Below are 21,973 nucleotides of genomic sequence, written 5' to 3'. Positions count from 1 at the left end.
CGGGCTCAAGCAATCCTGTTGCCTCGACATCCCAAAGTGTTGAAATTACAGACATGAGCCATGACACCTAGCCTAAAATTGTATAAAATTAAAACTATAGTGACAAAAAGCATATCAATGGTTGCCTGGGAAGGCAGCATGGGAGTGAAGGTGGGGAAGGGTATTAACGGAACAATGGATATATTCATTATCTTAATTATAGTTATGCTTTCACAGGTTCATACTGTCAAATTTATCAAATTTTATACTTTAAATATGTACAGTGTATTGTATGTCAGTTATACTTCAACGAAGTAGTTTAAGAAAAAGGCCTGTGTTCAAGTCATAGTTGTGTGATCTCGAGTTGTTTAACCCCTCTGTGCCTGAGTCCCCTTGGGAACAAATGAAGATGATAATAATATACACCTTACAAGGTTGTTGTGTCAGGAGAGATGTGGCAAAAGCCCTTAGAAAAGCATTAAATCAATGACATTGTCTTCCCTGGAAAGAACTTAATTTTCCTGTTAATCCCTCAGCAGAATAGCAGTGTTCTCTCTCTCTAGGTCATAGCTTTTATCTTCAGAAGTCAAAGGACACGACTTTTGAAGCTAGGGTAGTTAGACCTCCTAAATGTTTTTATAAAAAAAATTACATGGAGAAAACGAGAACACAAGAAATTAAAGAGCAACCAGCATAAACATCTGTAATTCTGTTGAGTACTTGTGAAAATTGGGCTTGGCCCACCATAAAGGGACACATTAAACTTAAGCCATGTGGCCTATGTGTGATCCCCACACACATGTTCATATGATAAACATTTATAAAGGGAAAATAAAGTTTATTTTATTTTTATTTATTTATTTATTTATTTTTGATTTATGGTAGAGATGAGGTCTCGCTGCCCAGGCAGGTCTCGAACCCACGGGCTCAGGCAATCCACTCACCTCAGCCTCCCAAAGGCGCGGGATTACAGGCTGAGCCTGGAAAATAAATTTTAACAAATAAATTCTATATGCTTTAGAGTCAGACCTCGGATCAGATTCTGACTTCTTATTCTCTGACACCTTAAACAGCTCCCTCCATCTTGCCAAGCCTCAGTTTCCTAAGTTGTAGAAGACTATCCCATAGAAAGACATTGAAAATAAAACAAAAATCAAAAAACCATGTAAAGTATTTTGAACAGTACCTGGCACGGGAAGGTACTCAGTTAAACAGTTTCTCAAAGGCAACACACTAGGTTGTGGTCACAGATGAATTCAAATCTTCTGGCCCCAGGTCAGTGATCTATTATCCTTCGTTGCTAGTTAATGTGGGTAGTCTGTGACAGAGAGGCAATTCGATACCAGCTGTCTTAGCTCTCAGTCTGGTGTTTTTGCCACTGCAGAAGGTCTTTTGTTTTTTTTCTTTCTACCACTCTACCACTATTCAAAATCCATTTGGGGGAGGGGAATGGCACCTAGAAATCACACCGGTTAAGAGACCAGGATGCTACTAATGACTTATCAGTTCAGGTCCCGGTGTGCCGCCTGTCTCTCCCCTGGTGCATTCTCTGACTGCTACTGTCCTAGCACCAGAACCTTTTCCAGAGCTTCACACCAGGGAGTCCTGGCGCTGGAGTGGGCTGGATGCTGGAAGTACATAATTGTTGCTGTGGCGACCCTCAGCCACAAGATGGCACACGGCTCTTTTATTTCGGAAGAGAAAAGCCGGTGGAGAAGGGCAGTTGGGACAGCCAGCACGTTTCAAGTCAGAGGAAAATGTACTTATTTTAGAAAGTTGTCTTCCTCACCCTTAACATGGTAAGTATAAACCAAAGCGCACGGACTCTGCTAGGGGGTGAGATGATGGAAGAAGTGAGGCTAGAATAGAGAGACCCAAAGGGTGGCTTGGGAGCCTAGGCGTTGCCTTCTTGGTGTTTGCACTTGGCCTTATATCATAGCCTTCCTCTTTGCTCATCTTGTCAGAGCTCAGGGCTTCAAAATGGGCTCTGCTAGGGTTCTTGGCCCTTGGTCACAGGTCCATCTGAGCCTTTCTTTAAATGGGAGTTTATTTGTATTTATTTATTTTGAGTCAGGATCTCATTCTGTCACCCAGGCTGGAGTGCAGTGGCAGGGTCACGGCTCACCACAGCCTTGACCTCCTAGGCTCAGGCAGCCCTTCTGCCTCAGCCTTCCTAATGGCTGGGACTACAGGCATGCCCCCCACCACACCCAGCTAATTTAAAAATTTTTTTTTGTAGAGAGGAGGTCTTGCCATGTTGCCCAGGCTGGTCTCAAATCCCTGGGCTCAAGAGATCTTCCTGCTTCAGCTTGCGAAAGTGCTGGGATTACAGGTGTGAGCCACCATGCCCGGCCCTGAGCCTCGACTAGACTTTCAACTTCTGAATTCCTCTTCTAGTCCATAAAGGCGTGAGTGTGTTCCTTCTTTTTTCCTATAATATCGAGGGCTTATGTATTGCATTGCCCTCACGTTCTCTGCTGCTGCACAGCGCCTCTGGACATCGTGTATTGTTGTGGCCATGTCCTGGGAGCTGGGAGTGGATTTTGAGCTCCATCCCACACCAGACACACCAAGACCTGGACTGAAGGAGGCTCAGTTCCACATCACCCTCTGCTGAACCGGCATTTGTCCTTCTTCCAAGTTCATCTGGTTGCTTAGACTCTAAACCCCTTTGAAAGGCAGATTTTGGGGCCTAAAGTGTTTGAAATTCCTCCCCAGGAGCTCAGAAACCTCATTTTGCGAGCGAGAGAATATTTTCATGACCTAACGTAATTAGAAGCTCCTCCCTTAAGTCGAGCATCACCATCTTTCTTATTGACTCTTGAAGAAATGGGGTACAGACACATAGACAGGTAATTGGACTGTAAATTTGAGGGGATGGGGAGGGTTGTTTGGAGATAATTTCTAATGAATAAGTGAGTGGAGGTTAACTAGGCTTGGGGGCAGCTGGGGTGAGGAAACACAGTCTCCAGAGCAGAATCTGAGCGGGGGGAATGAGGACTCCCCAAATGCCAGCAAGTCACCACAGGCAGCTCTGTTCTACCAGAGTTAGGCGCAGAGAGTGCATGATGGAGGAGCTCTTGCCGTGGACAGTCGCTGGATTACAGGGCACCCTGCATGCCCTACCAGAGGGCTGGAGCTCCCACTCTGGTGATGGGTGCTGCTGAAGGTTTTGATGAAGGAAGTTGCTGCTTTTGGTTTTGGGTTTTTTTGAGTTGGAGTCTCACTTCATTGCCCAGGCTAGAGTGCCATGGCACACTCTTGGCCATCCCAGTGTCAACCTGCTGGGCTCCGGCAATCTTTCCAAGTAGCCAGAACTACAGGCGCGCACTGCCACGACTGGCTAATTTTTGATTTATTGTAGAGACGAGGTCTCGCCAAGGTGCCTGGGCTGATCTCAAACCCGTGGGCTCAGGCAATCCACTCACCTTGGCCTCCCAAAGTGCTGTGAGCGTGCCATTGCACTCCAGCCTGGGTGACAGAGTGAGACTTCAACTCAAAAAAAAAAAACAAAACCCACTCAAGAGGACCCCATCACCTAATTGGATGGAAGGCATCAAGGGCGACTTCTAAGTTTCTAATGTCAATGACTGAGGAGATGGTGGCATCACCACCTGAAACAGAGACTCTCAGAGGACAAGTAGGTTTAGAAGAGAATCCTGAGGGTGAAGTTGGTTTTGTGCATGGTGAGTCTAAAGTGCTCAGAGGACATCCAGGGAGTTGGACAGTCTAGTAGATACACACAGCCAAAGCTTGAGGGAGGGCCTGGGCTGGAGATATCCATCTGGGAGACACCAGCAGATGGGTGCAGTTAAAACCAGGAGAGCAGATGAGATTGTTCTGGAATCAAGAGGAGAAGAAGAAGAAAACCAGGACATCAAGGAGCTACTCTGGAAATATCAACACTGAAGGGATAAATGGCAGAGAGAAGCTTCTGGAAAGAGAGGTCCATAAACGAGAGAGAGGGGAAATGTCAGAGAGGTATACAGAGAAGCAACAAGTGTGTTCCCATGAACACCAAGTGGCTAGAGACCCCACCAGGAGGAAGGCACTCATGGTTTCAAACACAGTAGAGAGCCCCATCATGATTAAGACTACAAGTCTCCATGGTATTTGGCAATGAGGAGGTTGCAGAAGTCAGATGGAATGGAAGTTGAGAAAGTGGAGGAGATGGACACAGCTTACTTTCTAGATGACGGATGAAAAGGGGAGGGGGGCATGGAGCGGGACTGGTGGGTGGGGACCTGGCAAGGCTGTGCCTGATACAGGGCAAAGGAAGCGCTTCTTGTGTTGTGCGTTATTTGTTCGTGGGCTTGTTTAGCACAGGAGAGCCTTTGACATGTTTAGAGACCGAAGGGAAGGAACGGCAGGGTGTGATGGATAGAAGGGGCAGGAGAAAGGAGATGAGGGGACATGGTCCTGAGAGGGTTGGAGGAGACATGGAGAAGAAGAATGAGCTTCCGCAGGAGATGCAGGCTTTATCCTCTGAGATGGAGAAGATGGTCAGGATGAGTGGGTAGGTGGCGATGACTTTGATAAGTACCAGGGTGATCCTTCCCCCTCAGCCTTCTAAATAGCTGGAACTATAGGCGAATACTACCACGCCTGGCTAATTTTTTGATTTATTGTAGAGATAAGGTCTCGCCAAGTTGCCCGGGCTGGTCTCAAAACTGTGGGCTCAGGCAATCCTCTCACCTTGGCTTCCCAAAGTGCTGGGATTACAGGCTGAGCCACTAAATATTTTTATAGTTTTGGATGTATATGTCTTGCTACTGCCTCCCACAATACTGAAAATAGCTTGAGGGTAGGAGTCATCCGTCTTACTTTCCTTTGTATTCCCAGCAGCCAGCTCACCAGCTTCACAGAAGGCCCTCAGTGAATTTTATTAAATAGGTGAATAAATGAATTGCACACAGTCACCCCAACAATGGCTCTAGCTCTGTGACTCTTAGACTGTGCGCTGCCCACACCACAGCCCTGCCTTTCTCCGTCCAGCCTTAACATCTCTCTGTTTTCTACCGTGTTCACACTACTTGTGATCACTGGACAAAAGTGATCATACAAGCTCCTTGAATTGGACACTTTCAGTCCTGAGAATGCAAAAGCACATGATTATTCATCGTTGGTTCAGGTGATCTCTTTCTGCTGGTTATACATTCCTAAGAATTAAAAAGGGAAAGGAGAGGATGATAGATTCCTGGAGAGACTGCTTTCAAATGACGTGTTTTTATGGTCATTTTCATACTGAGAGTGACTGAGTTTTAGCAGGGTAAGTGCTTGGACACTAGGGAAGCCACACCTAGGCTTGGGGGCAGAGAGACAAGGCTGCACAGCAGCTATGGCCCCAGCGCCCTCGAGCTTCAGTGGTTGCAGGTGTGTTCCAGTCAGGTGAGAGGCAGACTGGGAGGACCTAGGCAGTACACTGAGAAAAAAGGCAGCTCCATGAATAATGGAAGCCACGGGCCACCTTCCCAAGCTGTGTCTGGTTGCCTGCTTTTGCAACCTTGGCCATGTCCCCTCAAAAAAAAAACAAACTAACTAAAAAACCCCCCCAAAACTAATGCATCGTGAAAAGACTCAACATCTCCTTGTCCCCTGTCTCTCGCAGCAAAGGTGACACCGCAAATGTTTGGGAAGGGGGAGGCAACACGATCAGTAGGAAACGGGGCAAATCAGGAATCTGGAAAAGCCATAAACTGCATGTCAGTCTTCCTCACAAATCCCAGTCTTGGCAACAGAGCCTCTGTAAAGAGAAGTGGGGTTTGTAAGTGTTTCATTTCCCCCAGATTCACAAAAAGGCCTGGCACTCTGGGTTCTTCCTAGCAAACCACTCCTTTCTGGCCACCAGAGGTCAGGCTGCAGTTAGGAAACACAGTGGCTCCCTGACAGCAGCGCTTGACTCAGTCCTCCCAGACCCTGCAGGGCAGGTCTGGAAGCTTCCACAGACTCCCCCAAGCGCGCCCCATTCGTCCAGGATTCCTTTCTCTTCTGTAATAGACACGGGCAAACACGCCAGAAGCTTCCCGGAGTCGGGTTAGTTCCTAAAGTCCATAATTCCCCCTTTTCCATTTCTTCTGTTTGAGAACCACTCACTTAAGAATCATGGGAAGATGGTTAAAAAGCAGCTTACGGGGTTCTGCTCATTAACACCTCTTCTGGGGGTTGGGGATCGGGCCCCAGAATCTGCATTTTTATGCAAACTCTTTGAGCGGTCCTGAGGCAGGTGGTGCAAACCCACACTTTCAAGAAATAATGTTTTAAGCAGTTGCTGAAACTCAGGGCAGACCCCAAGCACCACCTCTGGTTTGGTGCTGTGCCCAGGACTCAGGCAGGCGGGATTAGGCCCACAGACCCTGCCACCTCAGGGCTGCAGACTGTAGAACGTGTGCTTGCTGGCACACCTGAAGTGACACAGCTATTCTTGCCATGTTAGTAAATACCCAAGCTGGATTGAAGGGGCATTCTTGCTGCTCCGTGTAAGTTGAAGACCATTGCAGGCTGACTCTGCCCTCTCCGGATGCCTTCATACTCCGAAGTTCCTTCTAATCACTTCTGGGCACTGGTTTCCTTATTCTAACCCCTCTGATGTGCCGCCATCCTCCTCAGTACTCAGGAAAAGCATCCTGGGTTTAGAAGCAGCTAAGCTCTCTGCCCAGGATCATCATTTTTTGTCTTCTGTTGGTGCTGAGACTCAGTCTACTACATAGGCACCCTTAGACTAGCAACTTCTCAGGAAGGAGCAAGAGGGAGAGATGACACATCCAATGTAAGATGTAACCCATTCCGGAATCAATAAAAAGCGCATTTCTGAAACCAAAAAAGTTTTCTCTCTTCTTATCATCTAGTGTTACCAAATTGACTCAACCCCAGTGCTCACTGTTCCAAGCACCTGCTGGAAGTGCCGGGGTCAGAGTGATTACAGAAGATGGACAAAGTCCTCCCTGTCACGGGCCTCCATTATGGTGGAGAAGACAAATAAAAATAAGTAAATGAAGGAGTGAATCAGAGATTTGGAGACTGTGACTATTAACACAGAAATAGAGTCCTGTCATAGAGGTGCAACGAGAGGCCCGTTTCGGAGTGGGTGGTCAGGGCAGAACTTTCTGAGGAGGGGCTGAGAGCAGAATAAAGCTGAGGACCAGGGAAGAGCGCCCAGGTGGGGAGGGCTTATTTATGGTTTCTCCCAGGTCAGCCCGGTGCCTCAGCACATGGCTGTGGAACGTTCACTCATTGCTTAAGCCACCCTTTACTGGGCACCCTTGCTACACCAGGCACTGTGCTAGTTCCTTGAGATGAAGTTGTGAAAAGGGAGACGTGGTTTCAGCCTTCATGACTGACATTTATAACCTGGTGCAAGACAAAGCCCTACTAGCCCTCCATTTCTTAGTTCGCTATGTATCTTCTTCAACACAGAAAATCGCTTGTGGATTTTAGATTAGAGTGGCCTTGATGGGAATTCCTTGGTGACTACAAACACCAAAACCCAATGGGAAAGTCATTCATGGGGTCCCTGGCAACTGAAGACAACAGCTAGTGGCTCAGATTTTTTTAATAGCAATTTTATAACCTTATTTGATATACTTGATGATCAGCGATTAGTTCTCATCCACATTGACTGTCTATAGATTTCTGAAAGTGGTAACAGGTACATAGGTAACCAAGTATAAAGCTTGTTTGGTGAGACTTCATCCTCATTACATTTTCTGGACAACCGCACATGGATACAGTACAGGACATTCCTTATTCCTTTGGCTCAGACAGCTTTGTTGAGCCTGATATCAATGCATACATCTGGAGTCCCTTTCTCCTTCATGGCAAATTTTCGGGTCTCTCTGAGTGCCCAAGGGGCATGCTTCTGGATGCCCACTCCATAAATGTGCTTGTGAATGTTCATGGTGTGTTCTCGGGTCACCACCTCTTTGATGGCAGTACTACCCTTCTTCTCGCACCTTCTTTGCAGGTGCCGTTCTGGAGGGCCCAAGGTGGAAAGCATGGCTCAGATTTTTAAAATCCAGTCACCACCCTCCACCCAACTTTAGGGGAATAATGCATCCCGCAGCTCTCCGGCATCCCCCTCCTACGATCTCAGTATTCTGTGTTCTGGATGGGAAAAGACATTGCGATTCCAGAGTTCATAGCCTCCAAGCTGAATTCAGCCCATTCGGATATCTCCATGTTTGGTGCCATTTCTTGGGGCTGAGCAAAAGCCCAGTAGCCTGGCTGCCCCTGATGGTCCCCACCACACACTTTCCAGATCTTGGAGCTGTGGGAGGAGCAAGAAATATTTGTCTTTGAACCTCTAAGTTGCCTCTCAGAGGTTCTCACTGAAAACGAATGATGGGAATAAAAATGGCAGTGAAGTATAGGAGACATTGGCCACGGTCTCTCCCAGAAGCACCAGCTCCTCCTCTAGACTACACTGCAACTGACAGATGCTGTCAACCCTCTAGCAAAACACAGACTTTTAACAATATTCCCTCAGACCACTTGGGCTTCAGAAGATTTCTTTGCATCTGAAATTCTAATGAAGGAAGAAAAAAAAAAAAGAGCTCAAACAGAGAGGGGGCTGCCTTGGGAAATGGGCAGGGGTGATCTTGGAAATGGCAAAGCAGGCTCCCAAGGGTGGTCAAGGTCAAGGTAGGTGCATCCGAAACCTGGTCCTTGCCCCTGGACGTCCTGATCGGTAGATGTCAGGGGAGGCCTGGAAATGAATCTATACGTTTACAAAGCACCCCTGGGGGTTGTGAGAATTATTTAAATTTGTGAGCCCTGGACCTGGAGGCTGGACTGATCAACAATCTCTGGGTGAGCCTCCCCTTCTAGCCTGACTCCAGGACTCACCCTCTGGGTCTCCAGTCCCTCCCACTGAATATCAGGCCTCAGGTTCAGTCTTTTACTCAGCTTTTTGCCACTTGTCCCTAGAGGCCTGTGGTTGAAACCGGAGTCAGCCTCGGCCTCGGTGGCAGGTGGAACAATTGACTTGGGCAGTTTCTACAAGGGCTTTAGGTTACCAGACGCCCATCTGCTGGCTGTTCTCCCCAAAAGAAATGAGAGCCGCTGGGTATCAGCTTCACGCATCCCAGCGTGCAGGGAGGAAGAGGATCTGCCGCGCCTTGTGGTGCCTTCACTACAAAAAAATCCCACAGGGCTCTCCAATGCCTTTTCATTAACATCCCAACACTTCCAGAATAGCCAGCACGCGTTGTCAGGAAGAGTCCACATCCAAAGGAACAATAGTCTCCCTTTTACTCCACCTCCTGGGCTGGGCGCCCACATACTCCATTCATTCAAGACAAATTTCACAGCCCACCCCCCCTCCACACAGACTGAACACCCACCCACCCCCACTTCCTTCCATTTGTTGATTCTTTTCTCTTTAGGGCTCCCAGGAACCCAGGGTTGTTAACAGGATTCTATGTTAGTGACTGAAATAATTTTTATCTTCTTAAAAACACACTTTCTATTTTTATCCAAGTTATGTATCTACATAATTTTAAAGTCAAATGTACTACAAAGCCTCTAACAACAAAAATACAGTCGGTTCTTTTCCTTCCCTCCCCAAATGCTAACACTTTCAACTCTTGAAGTGGTTTTAGAAGAAAAGTATTAACCTCCATATTTCTAAGTCATGTGCTTATATTTGTAGGCTGATTTTTACACATTTCCAACTGGAAATGTTATGTATCAACCTCCTGTTATGGAAAATGATAAAGTGGCACTTTTATACATATTTAGTCCTCTCAACATCCACACAGAATTTCCCTTCTTTCCCAATGTTTATGTTACATTTTTTGGTAAACTGACAACCATAATAGGGTTTACATGATGATTGTGTGAGTGTTGTTTATTGTCAAGTCATGTAGTGTACTATTATTATGTTTTTCTTCAACATTTATTCTCGGAGTTAACAGCTTCCTCTTTTTGCTCACTCAGTTATTCTATGTATCAACAATTTTTTCCCACTTTCTTTACAGAACTATAAAATTCCTCGCTTACTTTTTCTAAAAAAAACAATCTATGAAAAAGGTATCATCTTTTCTTGATCCCTAGTATTTAAAAATCTTAAGTAGATGTGTCCTGAATTGGTCTTTATTACTCATTTTCTGGGCATTCCTTGCACTTTTTTCCAGTTTGAAAACACATGTCTTTTAGGTCTAAGCCATTTTCTTGTGCCATTTTTTCTCTGTACAACTGTTGTCAATCTAGCTCTCTGTATTCACGTAATTAGCAACTACCATTAGAGACTGGGAATCTCTTCGTCTCTTTGTCTGTTGTCTCTTTGCTCTGCTTTCTGAGAGATTTCCTTCATCTTCCCATTCTCCCACTGGAACTTTTATTTTGGCTATCATATTTTGAAAGCTTATAATTCTATCTCTATCTCTATAGCAGTGCTCTCCAACTTTGTGAGTGCAGTATTTTATGTCTTTCTGACAATATTAATAATAGGTTATTTTCTCCAAAAATTTTTACTCTCTATTGTCTCTGTTTTTTTCTCTCTTTCTGAGAAAAACATAGAGTTGTTTTTTTTTAAAGGTAGGCTCCCTCTCATCCCTTGTCTTTTTTTTTTTTTTTTGAGTTGGAGTCTCACTCTGTCGCCCAAACTGGAGTGCAGTGGCACGCTCCCAGCCACCGCAGCCTTGACCTGCTGGGCCCCGGCGATCCTTCCGCCTCAGCCTTCCAAGTAGCTGGAACTACAGGCCTGCGCTAGCACACCCGGCTAATTTTTTGATTTATTGTAGAGAGGAGGTCTCACCAAGTTGCCCAGGCGGGTCTCGAACTCGTGGCTCAGGCAATCCACTCAGCTCAGCCTCCCAAAGCGCGGGATTACAGGCTGAGCCACCGAGCCTGGCTCCTCCTTCATCTTTAATTATTCCCCTTTTCAGAGTTACCTCTGGTTTGGTTTGTTAGATGCACTTCATGGTCATTTTTATGTAATTACGTTTAAACAAACATATAATTATGTACCTTTTTTTTTTCATACTATACTAGTGTATTACATCTTGGCTTTCTTTTTGTACTTAATGTACACTGAAGATGTTTCAACGTCTGTACACCTAAACCACTATTATTTTTAATTTCTGCATACTATACCACAATAACATTGTGCCAATAATTACTTGACACTTAGATTGCATAACATGCTTCTCTTTTCAAAGCAATACTGTTACATTTCTTTTATGTGTTTATTTCAATCGAATAAATATCTGGAAATAAAATTGCTGAGTTGCAGGTTAACTTTATTCAACACTTTGGTCAAAACTACTAAATTTTCCTTTAAAATGCTGTATTAATTTACACTTCTGGCTGGGCATGGTGACTCACTTCTATAATCCCAGCACTTTGGGAAACCAAGGTGGAAGGATTGCTTAAACCCAGGAGTTCGAAACCAACCTGGGCAATATAGAAAGATCCCATTCCTACAAAAAATTTTAAAAATTAGCTGGGCATGGTGAAATGCCTCTGTTGTCCCAGACGCTTGGGAGGTTGAAACGGGAGAATCGCTTCATCCCAGGAGGTTAAGGCTGAGGTAAGCCATAATCGTGCCATTGTACTCCAGCCTGGGCAACGAACTGAGAACTCAACAACAACAAAATAATTACAATTCTATCATAAATTATGAAAGTATGTATTTCTTCACACTCTCACAAACACTGAATATTATCAATCATTTTAACTTTTGTCAATTAGAAAGGAAAAAAATCAGTACATTAATGTTTGGTTACCTTGTGAATGGTAAAATTGAACAACTTTTCTATATTTATTAGATGTTTTAAACTTTTTTCCTTGTGAATTGACCATTCATATTTCCTCCCACATTTCTACTTTGTATTTTTCTTATTGATTTGGAATCTCTTTGTATACCCTATATACCAATTGCTTTTTGTAAAAGTTGCAGGTATTTTTTTCCTGGTCACCTTTTAATAGGTAGTTATATACAAGCATTTTTAAAACTTTTTTGGTACTAAAATTTCAAATGTTTTTGGTGACATACCAGTAATGTGTTTATCTAAGAAAAACTTTTCCTACCACTTGTCCTCTAATACTTTTGCGGTTTTAATTTTTAAATAGTTAGCTCTTCATTTTAGTGTAGAATAAAAGGCTAAAATCTAATTTTATTTTTCTAAAGAATAGCTAATTTTTCCAGTACTAACTAGTGCATAATTCACCATTTCCCTTATGATTTGAAATGCCACTTGTTTCATATACTTAATTCCCATTTATCTATTAGTCTGCTCCTGGATTTGTTGTCTATTACATTGCTGTAAATCAGTGATTGGCAAACCACAGCCTGTAGGTAAATCCAGCTTGCTGCCTGTTTTTGTAACTAAAATTGTATTGGAATACAGCCATGCTTATTGGTTCACATATTGACTGTGACTGCTTTCACATTACGATGATAAAGTTAAGTAGCTGCAATAGAAACCGTACGGCTTGCAAAGCCTAATATATTCATGCTTTGGCTCTTTATGGAAAAACTTTGCCAGTCTTTGCCCTAAATTGCTATTTTTGTGTCAGTATCGTTAATAACAGGAACTCTACATAATGGACTGTATATGAGAAGGTAAATATCTCCTCATTGGGTCTATATTCCAAAATATTTTCATTATTCCTTATAATGTCTTTGAGGAGGTACATTTTACATTTAATTTGATTATTGATATGGTTGGTTTTAAACGTTACAAGTTTATATTTGGTTTTTATTTGTCTTATTTGTTCTCTAATCTCTTTTCTCTTTTTTGTGTGTGTTTAGCAATTTTTATTAATCCATTCTATCTCATGCTTCTTTGTTTTGTTTATTTCTAGGGGTTGCTTTAGCATTTATAGTCTACATCTTTATGCTATCATAGCCCACCTTTAAGCAATATCATACCACTTCAAATGTCACATAAGAAACTTACAACAGTATATGTTCCTTGCCCTCTCCTGGTCTTTGTGCTTACTTTTTATATATGTCAAAGCTCCACAATACATTGTCTTTTGCATTTGCTTTAAGTAGTCAATTATTTTGTAAAAAGATTTAAAATATGAAATATATATATATTTGGCTTGCATAGTTACCATTTCTAGAGCTCTTCATTGTGTAGATCTAATTTTGTAATCTGTTGGCTTTTTGGTCGTTTATTTTGCTTTCATTTACATGTCTTATGAAGAGCTGGCATTGAACTCTTTCTTTGTATGCCTAAAATGTTTTTATTTGATCTTTGTTTTTGAAGGAGACTTTGGGTATAGAATTGTAAGTTGACAGCAATTTTCTTTCAATGTTTAAAAAGCTTTTTAAGCTGTGTTTGCAGGGCCACAGCAACCTCCAGGAATACCCTTCTGATTACTTTTTCTTACTAGATGTCTCATTATTACAAGGATTTTTCATTCTCGTTGGTGGGATCTCAAACTGTTCCTGGTGCTACATGAGCTCCAGAGATTGTTTTGCTGTTTTCTCATGGTTCACATCCTGCCTCAGGTGCTTTCCTCACAATTATATACTGATCAGGGATACTTGAGAACTTTTTACAGATCTTCATGGTCTAGGTAGCCACCCTGGCTTATCTAAACTCTCAACTCTGCCTTCCCAACTCAGAAAGACTGCTGTGATCCATTAGGTTTCCTTCTACATTGTGTCCTGGACAGTCTCAGGTAGTGAAATGGGGCGAGGAGGGATACCTTCTGGAGGCATACTCTACTGCCAACAGGCACTGCCTGTTGGTAAGTGTCTAAAAAACTTTTTTTATTCATAGTTTTCTTTTTATAGTTACTTAAAGTGAGAAGGTAAAACTAGTCCCTATACCTCCATCATGGCCAAAATGTTTCATTTGGGATTTAGAAAGGAATTGATGGGAAAACTTGACATTGATATTATTGAGCTTTTCCTTTTGGGAATAAGGTACATGAATTCATTTAGCCCTTCTTTCAAACCCTCTAGTGGGTCTTATGGTCTCACACATTCCCGTTGATGTTGCATTTAAAAGCCCTGATATGGGTTCCTTAACTTCTCTCTTACAGCATTTTATTCTTACCCTGTAACAATTCAGAAATACAGTCTAAAGACCCTGGGGTTTCTGCTCCTTAAAACAGCTCCTAGACTTTCCCTCTTCCTTCTACCTCTGTAGGTCAGGAGAAAAGTGTCTGCTCTCTTTCATGATGGGAGAGCAGCGCTGAGTAGCTCTGGATTGGGGACCCGGGGAGAGGATGAGAAATCAGTAGACGCATCCCTCATGGAACTCCAAGGCAGAAACTGGCTTAGAGCTTCTTTATCTTGGCATGACTTTCCTGAAGCTTCCAATTTTGTCTGTAATTGGGTATGGATGTACTATGATAAGTAAAACCTAAAGATCGAACTGTTGGGCTACAGTGGAGTGCTATCATCTCTCATCTCTCTGGTTGTGGGGTCATTCCACCTACCTAATTTAAGTTGTGGGCCTCTTCTTTGACACATGCTTACAAATACTCAGAAAAAACATCTCTAAGTAATACCTCTGGGTTAAACAGGTATTTATGGACCAGGGAGTTTAAGGATGTGTGTTCTAAATGTCAAACAACCAATTTAGAAGCAAACTTGGAACTGAGTCTTCTTTCCTAAGTTGGGAACTGTCTGTTCTTATGAAATCCATCTCTTGCAGTAATAACAGTAATAAATTGAGGAGACCTCAGCTGACTACAGTTGACACCAGATGGGTAAACACCCATCCTAAGTAATGAGTTAGTTAATTATAGCTGTGCCATGCTTACAGGCTTTCAATTAATCTCTTGAGAGCAAATAACTCCATCACCTATAATGGCTCACAGCATCTGAGGAGGACTTTTCAGAGGTCAGGCTTCTTCATTAACTCAAAATACATGTCTTAGGAATGAAAGGGCTGGTGGAATTTAGCTTCCTTATTTCCATTATGCCTTTGTGTGGGCATCAACGAATATAAAGCAATGGAAAAATGACAAGGCAAATAAAACAGTAACAGGGAGGAGATTTTAAAGTATTTTACTAAACTCACATTACCCCCACCCTCATACTTAGCCAAACAATCATATGAATAAAACACCCTAATCTCTAAAACGTGGGTATTTTCAAGCTTTCTGAAATAGTGAGGCGAGTGCCTCACTCCAGCACTGGTCCACTCTCTGACAGCTTTATTGGTAAAAGAAAATGTCATTCTTCCAAAATGCAGCATACCTGGACATTCTAGAGACCCAACCTACGCCAAATGTGAATCATGCTGCCTCAGGGGCAGATAGGCTGGCAATTGCTCGGGCTCAGCTGTAGATCAGTGGGTTGCAACCATGATGCATGTTGGCGTGACTTGCAGAACGACCCTAGACCAAGCACATCAGAAGCACTGGGGGTCACTGTTTAATGCTCTCTGGGTCACTCGAATGTGCAGGTGGGGTTGAGAATCACTGCTACAGATTGGGATAGTTGTGGCCATTGTGCCAATTTTTCACACTAAAGACATTTAGGTAGAGTAGATTTTAATTCATAATATAAAGCAGTTAGTCTTCCCATGGGCTTTGTCAAGTTAGGGCAAATTGCGTTTCTCCACTAATGTTTAGTTCAGGAGATGACAACCTTCTATGTGTGTAACACGTGGAAGCCATTTTAGATGACAAGAGCCACCTTGTGTTAACCTCAAACTGACCAATGAGCAGCCTACAATCAGAGTCCAACACCAGCCAATCAGAACAGCCATGTTTTAATCCCTCATTTGCATGGCAGGACTTGAAGGGCCAGTTCCCATATAAAAACCACCTCAAATTGCCAGCTTGGTGCAGTTTTTCTATCCTGCCTTGCTGACTGCTCCCTTGCAGTGTACTCAATAAATCTGAATCTCGAATCTGACTTGGATGAGTTCTTGCACTGTTTGCAACTCTGGACAATGGTCACTACCCACAACATAACAGTGCTCTGGTTCTGCTTCCTACATAGCTTCTGAATCTTCTCCTTTTCTCTGTGCTACCACTCCTTCAGTTCAGACCCTCACCATCTTCCAACTTCCTCCCAACCTGCTGTTAGCGCTGCACCCATAATTTCTTTCAAGCCCTAAACACATCTCTCGTCTTTATCCTTCATAACTCTCTTCAGTGGCTTCCTGCTGTCTAGAAAATAACTTGGTGTCCTCATTTGGGTGTCAAGGCTTTCATGACTAAGCTGGAGAGTGGTTACTCAAGCCAAAAGGACCCGTGAGGTTTATGCAGGTCCCTGGATGACCATCGTTGAATCCAGCTTATAAGCCTTTGCCTAGACAGCCTGTACCTCACCGCATGCTGCCAGAAGTCCCCATTCAAGGTTTTCTCCAGTAAATCCTTCTCGGTTCTTCTGTCTCCCACTCTCCATCTCCCAGGTCGTTACTGTCTCTGGGCCAAGGTAACACCTGTATAAGCCTTGTATATGCCTGGCACGTAGTGGCTACTCAAAAAAATTACTGAGTTCGCAAATAAATTTCATTGATCACACTATCAAAACGGGAAAGTCTGTCTTCCCTACTAGGTTCTGAGCGTTCTCTACAGAAAAAAACAAAGCTTTTGCAGACATTTGGGTTTAAAACTCTGCTCTACCATTCACTAGCTGGAGGATCTTCAGTAAGTTTAACTGTTTCCTCGGTTGTGAAATGGTGAGAACTCTTTGAAGAGTTGTGAGGATAAGACACATGTGTAATATCACATAGTAGGTGACCAGCTATTTTCTTCCCTTGACTCCTACTTGCGATTTGCCAGAAACTCTGCAAAATTAATGAATAACTTCCACCAGAAAGTTTTTTTTTTAATTGTATGCTTCCAAATGGCCAAAGGGCTCTATTTATAAAAGCTAACCCTTTGTATTCAGATGTCCCCCAAGGGGACATGATAAATCTAGCAAAACACTCAGATGTCCCCTCTCAAGGGAACATAAAGAGATTGCTGGGCAAACTTACTAGAAATTGCAAATTTTAAAAAAATGTATGCTTCCTTAAAGTTTTCCACTCAAAAACAATGAAAAGCCTATGTCCCATCTGAAATTTGTCGTTTCTGATCAGTTAAGAAGTGGTTTTCAGGAATGAGTGCGTCCTTACACATCTTCTTCGAACAGCAGACTGGACAATAAATTACACATTAATGTGGGAAGAAGAAAATGAGACTGCGTTGCTTGTTTGAATAGAAAAACACTAGGTGGAAGCCATCAAATTACTACTGCACGTTTACCAATGAACTGGCAACGCACGTAGATGACTATTTCACACGTTGCCACGTTAGAAAAATATAGGATCCAAAATTTTTATTTTTGTTATAAGTTCCCCGATGTCCAAAATTCCATTACAAGCCAAATATCATTACAATAAAATAATTGGTTCCAATGCTCTACTATGTAATACGAAATGATTCGTTTTTCACTATTTGGTATTAATAAAAAAGTGTGGTTGGGTTGCTAGTAGGTGACCTGCGAGATGTTTCTGAATGCAAAGGGTTAAATATTTGCTAGAAGATTTGAAAGCCCACCTTCCTCCCACCCTAGTCATCAGGGGCATATTAAACCTATTCCCTTATTTATTTTCCCAAACAGTCCTTTGAATTATTAGCCCCACTTTATAGCCAAAACAGGAGTCAAGAGAAGGAATGGATTTCCCTTTAGAAAGAGAGCAGGGGCTTTCCAGAATCTGGTCTACCAATACTTAATTCTGGGCTGTTTCCCTAATGCCACACTGACCTCACATTCGGCTTTATGAATGCATGCTGTTAAATGCAACCACTTAGCTGGGCTCGGTGGCTCAGCCTGTAATCCCGCGCCTTTGGGAGGCTGAGGTGAGTGGATTGCCTGAGCCCGCGGGTTCGAGACCCGCCTGGGCAACTTGGCGAGACCTCATCTCCACAATAAATCAAAAATTAGCGGGGTGTGGTAGCGCGCACCTGTAGTTCCAGCTACTTGGAAGGCTGAGGCGGAAGGATCGCCAGTGCCCAGCAGGTCGAGGCTGCGGTGGCTGGGAGTGGCCACTGCACTCCGGTCTGGGCGACAGAGTGAGACTCCAACTCAAAAAATAAAAAATAAAAATTAAAAAAAAATGCAACCACTTATTTAAAACAAAACAATAGTTCTATGATGGCTGTTTTAAGGGTCTAAGTTAAAGTAGCTATTTTTTTTTAAATGATGTTAAAAAGTGGAGTTCTTTCAGCCCCTCGGCCTCCTGGAACCTTGGTTCCTTCATCTCAAACTTGAGAACAATTGTACTTGCCTTATGGGAATTTGAGGATAAATGAGTTCACACGGGCAATTCTACCTTACGTGGCCCTGGCATGTGGTGATACCCATGTCAGCCAGGTTACCATCACCACTATGGGGGCGGTTTTGCTTGGAATTCTATCTTACAGAACCTTCAGATTGTCCTTTACTGTGCTCCATTATAGGAAAGAAGAACACAAAGAAACATTCACTCCTTAATGCTTCTTGCTTAATCGAGAGCTCTAATAATAAAAAAAGGCAAATTAAAGGCAAAGAAAAGTAACTTTATTGACTGCTAATCTTACCATGAGACATAAGAAATAACTACAAAATAATGCAGTTTCTTACATACTTTTGGTATCACCCTGATATGATGATCCTTTCACAGAAAGGATTATTTACAATTTACGTAGATATAAAGCTCACTGTTGCAAATACAGACGTAGATGTGTGAGGCGATATATATCAAGTTGGTATACTGACTAGCAATGGAAATGTAAGGAATGCAGAATAAATAACAACTTCATACTTTTCTTTCTCTTTTTTATTTTTAAAAACAATTTCCAAATACAAAAATGTAGATTATCCAAAGTGGATTTTCATATACATATATATATAATTCTGCTGCAAACAGTGGATCAGAAAGCAAAAAGGTTCCTTAGCATGTTTCATTTTGGAAAACCCACAAGACAATTCATAAATTCAATTAGAAAGAAGGTATGCAAAACCATGACCAATGCTGGAGTAACCCTAAAGACCTGACTCTGATTGAAGTAAAGGGAACATAAAGCATAGAGCACTACCTGTGTGTAGTAATTAAATTCTTTCTTTACTTTTTTTTCTTAAATATGTTTTTTCTTTGTGTTTGCAAAATACTCTAAGAGCTAAGGAAATGCACCGCTTTATGATCTGGGCTCTTTAGAGTACAAACGTCATCATGATTTCTCTCTCAAGCATCATCTATAAGAAACAGAGGATTATTTAATGACTTACAAGTAAAATAGTCATTAAATGATCCTTTCTTACTTGTATCCTTCTATGCAGAGACTGAGATACCTTTATACATTCTGATATGTGAAACTTTGGTCTATTAAAGCATTTGAGAAAAGCAAAATCATTTCATGACTATAGAACTCTATGGGGCTTTTTTTCCTTTTAGAGTGTCAGGTGAACCTAACTTGACAAGGCTGTGTTGCACACACATCCGCCACCTGGCACATGAGAGGCAGCACAAGGGGGCGTGTTCCTGCTCATCATTTGTTTTATAATACTGACTCCCATCCTCGGGTAACACTGCTATGTTCTGTTGTACCCTAAATCTATTTCTTTGTTACCTGGAAACATAATTTGTACAAAAATATGACTGTTTCTTTAGTAAATAATATATAGTTTTCTTTTTAATAAAACCTGGCAGATAGAAAAAATGGTATATCAAAATATGGTAAACAAAGGTTGTAAAATATTAAATCATTAAAAACATCTCATAGAAAGACACTGTGCTATGAAGTTCTCTCCTGAAGTACAAGCAACGTTTTTACTGTCCATCAAGAGGCTGATAAATTCACTCGCCTGGTTTCTTTAGATAGCATAACAACAGCACGGCAGGTAACTGACTTAAAAATGGCCCTTTCTCATACACTACATCTTCTGTACATTTCCACTTCAAAAGTAACAAAGACACCCCCTGGATCAGTGGCTTTCAACCCTGTTGCATATTAGCTCCATCTGGAGAACTTTAAAAGAAAAGGCAATTCTACCTGGGCCCCACCACAGGAGACTGACTTAATGGGTCTGGTGGGGGTACCCAGACATTGTTTTTTAAAAGCTCCTCACCAAAATTCTATTATACAATCAGGGTTGAGAATCATGGCCAAAGGCACATGAGGAAACAGTTATTCTTAACTCTACATACATCAACTGATTGTCTGCAGGCATCATTCATTCAGTTCTGTATTCTCAATATTAAACAAGGGATTCCATGTATACAAGGGAGTCGTGAAAGCAAAATGAAAACTTAGCAAGTTTTAAACATATATAAACACATGATCCTGTGTGTTTGTATATATGTAAGACAAATACATATAGTTAGGGGAATTTGGTTAAGCAGAAACTAGCATTATGATCGTTTGTTCTTGAGAATTAAAACACACAAAAAACCTAACACCTCCAAGCACAAACATTTCCTAAGACATAACTAAAGTTTCAACAGACACCAGTTTTGTAAACTCCACAAAATGCACTGTCACATGAACACAACTGATCTATTATGTGGATGGGAACCTCAACTGAATCCTGGAGCTTTCTGGAAGATCAAAGAGGCACACGGCACTGACCAGGTGCAAAGGAGCCCAAGGCATCGCAGCATACACCGTCTTCTGTTATTACTTAATTCACGTCTTCTCAACTCTGAGCAGGTACTTGTGTCAGGTACACATCTTTGGCTTGCTAGAACTCCATGAGTTTGACCACTTCATCAGTGTTCACTTTGGGATGGCCTCAGCGAGGCAGCAATGGCTATATTTACTAGGCAATGGTCTCTCTGTTAAAAGAAGAGAGAACCTTCCCTCTTTCTTCCCTCAAACCACGAGCATTTCATGAGGGAGTAGTACACAATGTACAAGCAAACAAATAAAGCTAGTAACATCTTTCACATGATAAAAAAAAGTGATGGTACATGTAACTGAACTAAGCAACAGCAAATGCGCAAACACACCACAGTCCACTCTTCGGAAGGCATGGTGATCAGCGAGCATCTTTCTTTCCACAGGATCTGTGAACGCCTGGGTGCTCGCATTGCTGTACATTTTCTGTAGTTCTTTTACCCCTGTGTAATAATACTTAAAGTGCAATTGTCTGAAGGCTTTTGTTTCCATCTCAAATATTATAATGAAAGAGCTATGTTTTGGGGTGAAGAGAATATGGCACAAGTAATATGTCAAGAACCCATGACTTTCATGTCCTCTAGCAAACAGCAGGCTGCCCGGACAGTGGCATGAAGATGGACTTTATACAACAAACTCTGGAGCTTCATCATGAGTGAGATCCAGAGAAAAGTATTTGCTGGTTCTTTTGACTGGAAAAGCATCTTGGATGTTGACGCACTGCTGAGCCAAGCAGCTATTGCAGTACAGGCCTTCCTCGTCCAGTTCGTGGCCACATCCAAAGGTGTAACTCTGGGCAGTGTCCTGACACAGACCTGCGATATGCAGGAAGTCTTTCTGGTAAAGCCGGATGTCGTCAAGGCTCAAGCTATGTCGATCTGTGGAGGTCTTTGGTTTTCGACATACAGTCTGCAAAATAAGGGGAGGGTGAAACAACTTCAAGAGTACAGACTAAGACAAAAGGTTAGTGTATTGCCCTGTAAAGAGAGATGCTGCAGAATCAGAAAAGGCTCCAAATCCTTCGATGTCAGAAACTAGTTTTCAATCTGTGGTTTCTGGGCCCTATGGGAAAATATATGAACACTATCGCCACTGATGATAACAGCAGCTAACATGGACTGTATGTGCCAGGTCTTGACCTAAACACTCATTTAATCTTCCTAACAGTCCTAGGAGGCAGACACCATGATTCTCCCCATTTTACAGATAAATGATCCAAGGTGAGAGATGCAAACACAGAAGGAATCCAACTGCCGAAACATTTCAGAAATCAAGCAATTCTCTTAAAATAAGGCAGTATAGGTAAAGAATCTGTGTCTTTATTTTTCTTACTAGGATGTGGCAATTCAATGTGGGTGAGGCCTATTATGATTTTAATAAGAAATGGGAAAACAAACCAATTATTCCAAAGAAACACAGTTTGAAGAATTACTGC

At 42.4% G+C, this 21,973-nt stretch overlaps 1 protein-coding gene and 1 pseudogene across 2 annotated transcripts in view; both read right to left on the bottom strand.

Moving 5' to 3' along the window:
• Positions 1-7,574: 7,574 nt before the first annotated feature.
• Positions 7,575-7,972, bottom strand: LOC103273055 (annotated as a pseudogene).
• A 10,448-nt stretch (positions 7,973-18,420) lies between these two features.
• Positions 18,421-21,973, bottom strand: part of FRMD6 (FERM domain containing 6) — a 45,853-nt gene continuing 42,300 nt past the window's right edge. For both annotated transcript variants that reach the window (XM_008070508.2, XM_008070509.1), the window contains exon 13: positions 18,421-21,447. In XM_008070508.2, the coding sequence (XP_008068699.1) occupies positions 21,163-21,447 (285 nt within the window). In that variant the 3' untranslated portion in view covers positions 18,421-21,162. The remainder of the gene's footprint in view (positions 21,448-21,973) is intronic.

Source organism: Carlito syrichta, unplaced genomic scaffold (genome assembly GCF_000164805.1).
Source record: "Carlito syrichta isolate Samal-C Ts95f unplaced genomic scaffold, Tarsius_syrichta-2.0.1 Scaffold313468, whole genome shotgun sequence".
Classification (NCBI taxonomy): domain Eukaryota; kingdom Metazoa; phylum Chordata; class Mammalia; order Primates; family Tarsiidae; genus Carlito; species Carlito syrichta.
This window is presented reverse-complemented; position numbering and strand designations above follow the sequence as displayed.